Source organism: Sciurus carolinensis, chromosome 11, assembly GCF_902686445.1.
Source record: "Sciurus carolinensis chromosome 11, mSciCar1.2, whole genome shotgun sequence".
Taxonomy (NCBI): domain Eukaryota; kingdom Metazoa; phylum Chordata; class Mammalia; order Rodentia; family Sciuridae; genus Sciurus; species Sciurus carolinensis.
The window spans coordinates 88,861,147-88,873,640 of record NC_062223.1 but is presented as its reverse complement, the minus strand read 5'-3'; the positions used below and the strand labels follow the sequence as shown (position 1 = coordinate 88,873,640).

The following is a 12,494-nucleotide window of genomic DNA, read 5'->3' as shown; positions in this document are numbered from 1 at the left end:
TCTAGGACCCCCCACTGATATCAAAATCCACCATGCTTTCTATAAAATGGCATAATATTTGCATATAATCTATGGACATTCTCTTGTATACTTTCAATGATCTCTAGATTAATATACAATTATTCAATCATCTCTAGATTACTTACATTTACTACAGTATAAATACTATATAAATAGCTATTATACTGTATTTTTCAGGGATTAATAACAAGGAAAAAATGATACATATTGAATTTTTTTTCCACTACAGCTATGTGTCATTTAATGATGGGAATATGTTCTGAGAACTTTATCATGACATGATTTCTGTTATTGCAAAAACATCAGAGTATGCTTACAAACCTAGATAGTACAGTCCACTACACACTTAGTCTATATGATATATACTGTCAGAATATAGTTCTTTGTTGACCAAAATATCTTATGCAGCACATGGCTGTATTTTCAATCCACAGTTCATTGAATCCACAGATGCAGAACCTGCAGATACAGAGTGCCAACTGTACACACACACACACACACACACAAAATTTTTACTCTTCCCTGAAGAACCCTAATATACTATACCTAAACTGCCCCCAATATTTTTATGTTTCAATTATAAACTACAAGTCAAATTTAAATATCTAAAAGAAAATGACAAGAAACCAAGTATCACAGACTTGTATTTACATAATCATTTTACAGCTTTCAAAGCTTTTACATAGCACTATCTCATGATTTTCACAGCACACCATGAAGTAGTTAAGACAGGACTAGCATCTATTTACAAAGGAGGAAATCACACTGCATATCCCAGAGCAAAACAAAAACTTGGATATTACAATTTAAACTCAACACATCACACCATGCTGCCTCATCAGATACAGGCAACCAGTTTATTAAAAAAATAAAAAATAAAAAAACTAGGGCAGCTCGTTAGTACTTTATGGGAAAGGACACAAGCAGATCTTCAAAAGTTTTCATTAACTATTTACCATAAAGTCTCCCTATAATGAAAATCATACCATCAAGCTTTAATAATAATCATTAAGCTTACACCTTACTTATCCTTACTTTCCTACACATTCAAATTTATATAAAAGGTTTAAAGTTAAACCTGAAAACATACTTAAGATACAATTTGAGACTAAATATTATTAAGAATAAGATTCAGATTGAGCCCTGCATACATTATACCCATGTTCTAAACTGAATAATATTCATTTTTTTGGTAATGAAGGTACAGTCTTGAAAACACATTCCTGTCATTTGAACTTTTATTGCTGTAACTCACTATGTAGCACTATAAATCTAACCAAAACATTCATCTGTACCCTCACATCTTCTGCATATATAACTACAAATATCATGGGCTCTCATATGAAATACCTTAATTAATGAAAAAAATCCTAATAATAAACTTTTTATTGAGAAGCTTCATTCAGATGAAAAATAGGAAGTATGCATGCTTATATTCCAGTCTATCCAGTAAGAATACTGGGACTAATGAATTGAATTAAATTAGTGAACAAAATTCTTAAAACAGAACTCAAGCAAACTAAGAGTTGAAGCCCAAGCCCAGGCAGTAGGGACAATTCGGGAAAGAGAGGTCGTCACAGATGTGGGGGAAAAGGGGGCTATCTTGATTTTAAAATACCAACTATTTCTTGATATAAAAATTCTTATTAACAAAAGAAAAGCCTACTCAAAAGGTTTAAACAACACTCACACTAAAGTCTAATAGTCCATCAACTAGACAATAGATCTAAAATCCTTAACTATTTTTAATAGTATAACACTGACCACCTACCTAAATCAAGACAAAAAGAAAAAAAAAAAAAATCTTAACCATGAAAGTTAACCACAGAGCAAAAAGAGCACAGAAAAAGTTTACAAAAGAAGTTTAACTTCTTACACCTTGATCTACTTTTAAATGAGTGTAGACAAATAGAAATTCAAAATAGTTTTCTAACTCTTATAACTGAAATCTTCTACAATAATTTTAAAATATAGATTTCATTAGAAGGAAGTCTCCATTTCAGAAAATCCATTAACCAAAATATTTGTATGAATCTAGGATAATATTTTCTTACTGTCTTTCGTTTCAAGTATAAGGGAAGGCCAAATGTGAAGGGAAAGAAATCAAATTCTTGGCTAGATATTGGATTTAAGAAATTGTCAAATAAACTCTATTCTATAATGTAATTACTTCTTACTTCTCTCAAGTTCCTTATGCTAAAGTGAATATTTTGTGCCATGAATGTTTAATCCAGATACATATTCACTTAATATTCAGGCCTATAATCACTATGTCAGTTCCTTGGGAAAGGCTTCCCAAAGCTTCCATACTAGAATATGTCCTCTTATAACACACACACTTGTACCCTATACATCTCCTTACTTACTAACTAGTATTTTTCACAGTTGTATGATTTTTGTGTTTATCTTCTCCCACTAACTGGGAAAACATATCCATGTTCTCTCTAGCCCCGTATTTCTGACTTATTGCAAGCAGTCTTTAATATTTGATAAATAAACTAAGTGTAGAAAAGAAAGTGAGAGAAAATGAAGATTATAGTTCACTCCCTGGGCTCTAAATGAAGCCATGGCACATGCAGAAATTCAGGCTGGTCCTGGTGAATTCAGTTGCTCCTGTGCTTAGGAGATGCATGTTGTAAAAAAATGTACCATGCCTTTTTTTTTTTTTTTTTTTTTTTTTTTTTTAAAAGAATCAAGGCTGACCAGGACAAACTTCCCTCACCACTGTCAAAATATACAGAATCCCAAGGAAACTCCCTTGGTATACTTATTACAATTCAAACCCCAAAGATCTATCTGAAATCAAGAAACTAGAGCAAACTGACAAAATGTAATGAGTCAAAAGACTTACTGGTAATAAACTAAAAACAGAAAAATTGGCATTCTGCTCAAATCTGATGATACCTGATCTAGTACTTTTCCCTAATACTTTTTATTTCCTCACACATAAATTCTTTAAGTATTCATTTTACTGAATATTTTTCAATGATCCTGTAACAAAAGTTAGTTCAAATCTGAATTCATTCAATTACTGAGTCTCTTAAGGTATAATTATGAGGAAAGAGATTTATATGATTTATAATATCAATTTATAATACTAATTTGATTTACTAATTCATTAGGCTTATTGTGAAAGACTAACTCTAATCCTGTTTCATAATTCTAAGATGCAACAGATTCATTTCATATTGTATGAAGGGAAAAGAACCACAAATCTTAATCTCAACACTCTTTTTAGAGTATATCAATGAGTAGTAAACAAGTTAAGATTAGTGATGAATCAAAGGCAATTTAAAAGTTTGAACAAAGGTCCACTGGGATTCAAATGAGTCTTTAATACAGTACTATATTTTGATCATTAGAATAATGAACCTAAAATATAAGACCCTTAATCATCAAAGCATCAACCTCTCATATGTATGACCTTGAATTCAGTATAGTCCTTGAGGATATAAACGTATTTCACACTCACTGTACTATACAAATAATGCAAGTAACGATAAATTGTGCCAACACATTTTTAAAAGATTCTCTTTAAAAATTGTATTTAGTTCTTTATTAAATAGTCACTTCAATTAACTCCCCTTCCCTAAATATTGCCTAGCTTAACAATGAAAAACACTAAGGATGTGAAGACCTTTTAAACTTTTTTAATCACACAAATGATTTATGAGAATCTACTGATTCAGAAACATGCATAGTATTGGTGCATAATCATTTAGAAACTATCTAAACCGTATCTAATGTTTTAGAACCTATCTTCAAATATATATTAATATTTAGCCCCAACCTATGATAACAAAAGGAGCAAATAATGATAAATCAGATCTGGTCATCTATTCTCAGAGATAGTAGAGAAAAGGTGAGTTTAAAAAGTGTTTACTACAATAATAAACTCTCAGTTCTCAACTAAAAGTGATGTGCTGGAAGTTGTACTTTGTACTCAACAGAAAACAGACAAACAATAACAAGAAGTCACATATAAAAAGAGTTCAACAAAGTAGAAAAGGCATTAATGAATCAAATTCATCCTTTAGTTTCTCATTTAAAAGAAAAAAGATCAAATGACTTTCTTCCATCTCTAATGGAATAATGACAACTCAAAAATAATTTACTTATTGAATAGAAAGATAAAATGAGTCCCTTATTTATATCCCTTAAACAAGAACTCAAGCAAAATCAAAGGGGGATTAGGCACAAGTGTACAATGTCATGGTCTTCAAAGTCAGAAAATCCAGACAGTTATTCTCAACAGTTGACATTATTTAATAACTACGGGGATTTTTTTTATTTTTTTAAGCAAAAAACAAAAGCAAATGCCTATTAACAAAAAATTTTTAAAGTCTGTTAGCTTTGTGTTGCTATGATAAACTACCTGAGAAAAACAACTTAGAGAAGGAAAGATTTAATTTGGCTTATAGTTTTAGAGGGTCCAGTTCAAGGTCATTGCTTTGAGCTTGAGGTAAGACAGACAGCATCAAGGCTGGAAAGGTGTAGTGGAGCAAAGGTGCTCATCTCCTGGCCATCCAGAAGCAGAAAGGGACAATGGGCACCAGCAGGGACAAGTTATAGTTCCCAAGGGCATGCTCCCAAGTTCCTACTCAATTCAACTAGGTCCCACCTACTACAGTTTCCATCTCCCCCGCATCATCCATTCAAATTATGACTATATCAATGGATTAACCCACTAATGAAGTTAGAGCCCTCATGATTCAATCATTTCCTAAAAGTCCCACTTCTGAACATCATTGCATTGGGGACCAAGTCTTCAGCACATGAGCCTTTGGGGGACATTCCAGATGTGAATTACAACAGTCTCATTACTGATCTTGTTTCTTTCTAGAAAACCTATTAAACTACTGCCTTAAAAAACTCAGTCCATATCATATATGATTTCCTCAGTGGTTTTCAAGTTTTTCACAACAACTAAGAATTCCAACTCTTGCTTTAATGTTCAAGGTCTAGAGGTGACGAATTGATCCTTTATAATCTAACAGATTTGTTAAACTGTAACAACAGATTTTGTTAGAGTATATGGTTCATAGGGAATAAATACTGAGCAAATATTTTCATACTCTCCAGAAGTACACGCCCAAAGGAGAATGAAAACACAAATGTTAAAATCATCCTTCTCAAAAATGCAAAAGATTCTCTATACTTTTGATTCAGCTAAGGGAACTGCTAGTAACCTAATCTGGAAATTTTCTAAAGAAAGATACCTGGGAAAAAGATAATTAAGAAAAATCATAAACTACCTGGTAAGTTAGTGAACAAGTTATCCTTCTGAATAGGAAAAGCACCTAAGTACTTGAACAGCATAGAATTCACATGGGCAATTGTGCATTCTAAATTTGCCACAAAAACCAAGGATACTATAATTTACAACTGTTTCAAGTATATGTGATTGGTGAGAGGTACCACTTTCTTTGAATATGTGGTAATAACTAACATTGAAGAAATATACTTCCTAAATACTGTATTACAAAATATGTAGGAATCTTAAAAAAAAAAAAAAAACCACGAGTGAATTGATTAATGAGGATGTTTCTTACAAACTGTAAAAACACAAAAGATTCATTATTAAAAAAGAACAGTACATCTACATTTTGAATTTTTTTGTTGTTGTTTTTTGTTTTGTTTTGTTTTGCGGTACTGGGGATTGAATCCAGCCTTGAACTTGTGAGGCACACACTCTCCAACTGAGTCATATACCCAGCCCCCTTGAAATGTTTTAAGCAGACAGTAAATACCAAAAACAGTTGTAGATACAAAGATGAAAATATAAGCATGAAAAGAGATGCATAGAACAAGAGAGTAAATATGACAGGAATAAAAAGAATCAATTTAATATAACACATAATATTTCAAATACTAAGCAAATAAGACCCATTTTATAGGCTCCAGAAAAATCTTGCCCCAAGTTACCTTCCCTTCAGGATTTCTCTATATCTACAAAAATAGCAAATGTATCAATCAGACCTGAAATCCTAGAAATACTAAATGTCCTCATGTTACCCCAGTGTCCTCAGTCTATATGTCCTGTTCTGAACTTCCATGAAATGCTTCTATATCTGTTCTTTCATTTGCTCTGGCAGACTTGCCCAGTGTCTCCTCACTTCTGCACTATTCATGAGTTCCTTCATTCATACCTGTACCCATTCAGACCTTATTATGTACTTACTGAAGTACTATGCCAGTTCTTAATAAAAACTGATTGTTCTAACAGGAGATGAAAACAGAGATCACGACAAATGCAACAGTTCAAAAACACCACCATTTTATTAGTGCCCTAATATATGTCAGTTATTCCTACATACTACTATCCCATTTAAGCCCTCACAAAAGCCCTAAAACATGAATATTTTCTTCAAAGCAAGGAAATTAATACAAAGATACAAAGAGATGAAGTAATTTTCCTAAGTTCACACTGATAATAAATTGGAAGGTGAGATTCCACAGGACCTTGGACTTTTTCTACTACTTGGTGAAATACTGCATTAATTCCTAAATGTCTTTCCAATCCACCTACCTAAAGTCATCATCTTAAAGTACCATCTTGTAATCCCTTCGCTCAAAAAAATTCCTCAATGTCTCCTTTATTCTGACCTTCAGTCTTACTTTTGGTAAAAAGTAAAACCTGAATCCTGTCTTTTTTCCTTACTAGCTCTAAATCTTGTAAATCACTTAATTTCTCTAACTTTGTTTTCATACCTATGAAATGAAGATAATAAGATGAACTTGTATAAGGATTAAATAAAATATATAAAGGACCAAACTCTTAAGTGCTCAAGAAGTTATCATTGATAACTTCTGTACCTAAACTTGTTTTAGACAATGTATGTATTGGTTCTCTTACAAAAAAATCCACTTAGATTTTTGCCTCAATTTACTCTATCACCTCTGCTCCCTTAAGATTAAGCATTCCAGGGCTGGGGTTGTGGCTCAGAGCTGGAGTGCTAGCACATGTGAGGCACTACATAAATCTCAGCACCACATAAAAATAAATAAATAAAGGTAGTGTGTCCATTTACAACTACAAAAATCTAAAAAACAAAAAAAAAGCATTCCAGAAAGGTGTGGTAGTGCACCCCTGTAATCCTAGCTACTCAGGAGGCTGAGGCAGGAGGATCACAAGTTCCAGGCCAGCATCAGCAGCTTAGTGAGACTCTAAGCAACTTAGTGAGATCATGTCTCAAATTTTTTAAAAATGTTAAAAAAGAGCCTGCAGACTTAGCTCAGTGGTAAAGTGCCCCTGGGCTCAATCCCTAGTACCAAAAAAATTTTAAAAAAAAAATAAAAAGGGATAGGGGATATAGCTCAGTAGTAGAGCTCCTAGGTTCAATCTCCAGAAATTACAAAAAAAAATTTTAATGGCATTCTATGAATATTTACTACATGAATCAATGTCTGTCCACGCTTTATCCTTAAAGGCCCAAGTCAAATTCCTCTTCCTCCAAGAAGCCTTCCTGAGTCAACCCCAATAAGATTCACTCCTACATGAGTATTCGAGATATATTATAAATTAGAAAATATGCAGTACATCACCGTGGGTTATTTCATTTCATTCTCACAAGAAATATATTAGCAACAAGCACAAACAGATGTAACTGGTAAGAGCTGAAATTCAAATCCAGATATCCCTGATCCCTTTTAAAAGTCCAGCTTCTCCCCAACACATCACCTTGCATCTTGGCACACAGGAATACACATTTAATCAACAACTAACCCACGCTTACAAAGGGCATACTATTGCTATATGCTCTAAGCTGCTCTACCCACACACATACCTATACAACTGAAACAAATCTGTTATGAAATAATGCTTATCCTTACTACATGCAATGCATTCTAATATTTTCTAATCTTTTATTTCATTTAAAGTGCTATTAAGTACCCACTAATTTTTTTTCACAACCACTGATAAATAACAACCCAAAGTTAAAAATACACTGTTTGAAATACAGCTGTGAAAGCTACAAGGCCACATGAGATGGAAAATTTATCCTCAAGAAGTATTTAATCCATTTGGAGGCAAAACACAACTCTTTTCCCAATTTGTAACCACCCACCATACCTTTCTGAAAAGGGAGAGAATCTATGTTCCAGTTTCTCTCCTGAACTTCCCCATCACAGAATATAATCAATAAATTGTGTAGGCTGAATATGTAACAAAAATGCTTGTTGAATAAATGAATGAACAAATGGAGGAAAAGAAAGTGCTGGATTTTCAGAGGGAGAAATTCCATAGCATAAACTCTCTTTCCACCTAGTTCATAATCTTCTGAGATCAGAAACAGTCTTTCATGTATGTGGTGCTGGGGATGGAACTCAGGGTCTTGCATGTGCTAGGCAAATGCTCTACCACTAAACTATATCCCCAGCCCAGAAATAATCTTTCTGTATAGTTGTGCATATCAAGATCTCAATGTTTAGTGGTAGAATACCTGTCTAGCATGAGCAAGGCCCTGGATTCAATCTCGAATACCAAAAAAAAAAAAAAAAAAAAAATGGAACCACAGACTGGCCACAATTCATATAGAAAGGCAGATAAGCATGAATCTTTGCCAAAGAAAATCAAGATATTTCCCACTCTTAATTTTATTATTGGCCCATACTTACTATTCAAAGTGCACCCCCCATTATCAACATTACCTGGGAGTTCCTTAGAAATGTAGATTCTGGTCCCATCCGGACCTACTGAATCATAGCCCCCATTTTAACATGATCCCTAGGGGATTCCTAATACATTAAAACTTGAGAAGCACCAGTCTATACCATAAAAATGAAACTGGCTCCTTCAACTTCAGAGAAAGTCACCATTTTATCTTCTATTATCTCTGTAATAACCAATCAGACTTTTCAAGTCATACTACAAACATAGCCAGGACACACTTTCAGGCACATTGATCATCCATTGAATACTGAATGGAACTTTCAGGAAACTTATAAAAATATGATCTCGGCCTTCTTAGGACACAGACTCCACAGGCAAGAAAATGAGACAATAAACTTCAGTGGACACAGTAATAAATCTTTAATACCAAGGATGGGGTTGTTGAAGAAAAGATGTTGGTAACATTTAAGAACAAACATCTTTAACAATTCTCAATGTTACGTACACATATTTCCAAATATTCTCTATTAATTGCCTTACATATAAAGCTGTATACTTAAAATGACCTAGATGACATAAATCTCCTAAGCACCTTCACTGACTCAAAGACTAGACTCTAAATCATCACACAAAATCTCAAGCAAGGAGTCTTTTTGGTGAACTTGCAAAAACACTTGCAAAACCCTCAAGTCACAATCCTGTCATCACAAACTGAGACAAGATCTGTGGCTACAGGGACTTAAGGTGAAATATGCCCTTTTTCAATTTTAAAGAAGTGTGGAGGTGAATACAACAGGAAATTATATGAGGAAAGACTGCAGGCATTCTCATCGCCTCACTGACCTACAAACACCTCTCCATCACAAGGCTCGAGAGAGGGAAAATAACGCATGTCCCTGGGTTCAGGATTTTAAGTGTCCTGCACTTAATCCTAAAAGTTGGGTGTCCATCTTCTTCCCAGCAACAGGCATTCAGATGACAGTTCAACCTCTATTTCCCCTCCCCCTTCTCCCGTGTAGAAGTTGGACCTCCCCGCAGCCGCTCACCCACCCAAGGCTGTCCGACCTTTCCAGAGACCGACAGCAGGCGAGTCCCCCAGGGCCCCTCGGGGACGCCGACTGAACCCCCGGCCCATCCTCCACGCTAAACTCCATCTGGGGGAGAGGCTGACGGGTCTCACCAAGTACAGGGGGGCATAGATCTTCAGGGACTCCTCCAGGGCGCCCCAAGTGACCTGCAGGAAGGAGACCCGGCAGGAAGGGTGCCAAGTGTGGCCGATCTCGTAGCAGTTATGAGGGATGGACTTGCTGAGGGCCGCCATGACGAGGAGAAGCGCGGAGGGGCCAGGAGGGGGACAGCTGGGGCTCGGGACCGAGCGGCGCGGGCGCCCAACCGCCGCTCTCTCGCGGGGCGGGCAGTTAGAGGTACGGAACGGAGGGTAAAGGTCACGCGAGCCGGGTTACTCTGGGCCAGAGTCCTCGGATGTTGGGCGATCGGCGTATAGCAGCTCGAGGGGGTGGGGCGCGCACGGGGGAGGCGGGGAGAGGCGGAGCGTGCGCGCTCCCTCTGGCGGGTCTCCGTCGAGCGCGCTCTCGCGGCCGCGGCCCGCGAGGTCTGCGGAGCCCGGCGCTGTCCCGGGAGCGGGAGATGTGAAGGCCTTTCCCCGAGAGCGCGCGCTTCCTGTGTTGGCAGCGCCACTGGTACACGCGTCGGCCTCCCCCTCCCCTCGCTGGAGCGTAACCGCGCTGGCGGGAGCACAGTAGTAGGTTACTTGATTAAATTATCCTTCAGTCTCCGTCCTCTCAGAACCCGGCCAAGTTAGGCTGAAGGTAGTGGAACAAAGGGATTAAATGACTTTGTTGGGAATTGGTAAAAAGATTTGCCAGAGGAACACCTGGGAGAAACATCCTCCGCAGAACTGCCAGTCGCCTCCAGACAGTGCCAGGTAATAAATTGCTAAGACTGCCTACTGGGCCTTCTAAGTTCACAGGTGCCTGGGAAGTCTTGAAAAATCTGTTCCCATTGTTCACACACCTACCTGTGGGGAAAGGGCAGTAGGTCATCCTGTGCAAACCCCAGGCCACTGAGCAATCCTGTCCACAACATCTTTATTGGGTGCTTATCAGCCAATATTAGAGGTGTGTTAGAACTCATCTGGATAGAGAGCTTGAACAACAACGGATTGACATGACAAGGGACCTGTGAGTCACATAACCCCGTGAACATCAATTTCCTCATCTATAATAACTTCCAGTTTCTTTACAATTCTAAATTCTATAGTTTCTTAAAGCAGGAACTTACTACCTTTAGAGCAGTCCCTCTTAATCTAATCTTCATTCATTGTACAAATATTTCCTAAGCCTTTACTATTTCCAAACCCTAGAGGACAGATGTAAACAAGATGAAACCTTTATTCTAGAGGAAGAAGTAAAACAATAAGCAAGAAAACGAAACCAGATAAGATAAAGTAAGTTGTTTGAAGGAAATAAAAGAGGAAAACTCAGATGAAAAGCCCCACGTGATGGTAAAAAGATAAAAGTGTCTCTCTCAGGTAAACATAGATTGTGCTGGGCTAAGATGGTGGTTCCACAACCATCAGGAGTCCCAAACTCTTTCCAACAGGTTGCTCTGCCAACTGTAATTTGTAATTTCTACCCTGACTTATAAAATGACCACATCACCCAGCATGACATCTACATGCTAGCCAGAAATATCAGAGAAAGGGAAAAAGAAAGACAAACTTCTTTTTAAGAAAATTCTCAGAATACTCAAACATCCCTTGGTCAAAGTTTAGTTACATAGCCACCTTAGTTGCAAGGGATGCTAGGAAATTTAGTCTTTTGTATTGATGGAACAAATGCACAACTAACATTTTGGGGTTTGTTACTGAGCAAAATGGAAAAAGAAATATTCCTGCAACTAGCAGTGTCCACCTTAGTTCTATGGCTCCGACTGTCCAAACATCTAAGCACATCATTCTTCCCTCCAATAAACATACTTTCCCTTCCCAAGAGAAGAAGCCTTAAGAACCATGCAGTTATCACATCCTCTTCAAAGTTCATGATCTTCCTCAGGACCAGAGGCAGCAATATACTCAATATACAATGGCAGAATATGAACAAGATAATGAATTTATTTTAAAGATCATTCAAAAAGTGAGAAGATCAAAAGCATACAACATGAACTTGTCCTAGAAATTACAGGAATAGCAATGAAGTTTTATCTTACTTAACTTTGGTAATCAATTCAATAATGCATTCCTGAAAACCTGATGGTCCATAAGAAAGTGATGAATAATATCCTACATTTACATTGGAAGAAATAAAATGCACTACACATTATTCCCAAAATTCTTGACAGTCATTTAAAGTAAAGTGTCAAATATAAGTAACAAACCATCATGTTGGGTTGCTCAGTACTATAAAAATAGCATTTTAGGTATAGGGGTAGGGTCTCTGTTGTAAAGAGCTTGCCTGAGGCCCTGGGTTCAATTCCCAGGACTGAAAATGTGAGTATAGCAAATATACATAAATAATTAAGGAAATTTTAAAATTATAATTAAAAACAGGAGGTTTCTTTTAATTAACTGTTAAATGGAGACTGGAAACAATCTGAGAAGAATAGAATTATTGTTGTCAATGATGCCAAAGCTGACAGTGCTGATAAATTAAGTAGCAAAGAGTTACTTTCAGGAAAACTCTTAGGATCAAAGAAAAGAGGTCTTTATCTTTCCCAGAGCTTCTATAGAGACTCCAGGACAGGAAAATAGAGCAGTTTTCAGTAAACCAGTAGTTTACATTTGTAAATTCGTTTACATGATTTAATAGGATACATAATATCAGTCTGTTTTTCAAAAGAA

The 12,494-nt window shown here is 36.4% G+C and overlaps 1 protein-coding gene across 1 annotated transcript in view; it reads right to left on the bottom strand.

Annotated features, from left to right (window-relative positions):
- Tmem135 (transmembrane protein 135) overlaps nt 1-10,149 on the bottom strand; it is a 221,061-nt gene extending 210,912 nt beyond the window's left edge. The window contains exon 1 of the mRNA XM_047518197.1: nt 9,816-10,149. Coding sequence (XP_047374153.1) covers nt 9,816-9,956 — 141 coding nt within the window. The 5' untranslated portion in view covers nt 9,957-10,149. The remainder of the gene's footprint in view (nt 1-9,815) is intronic.
- Nucleotides 10,150-12,494: the final 2,345 nt, after the last annotated feature.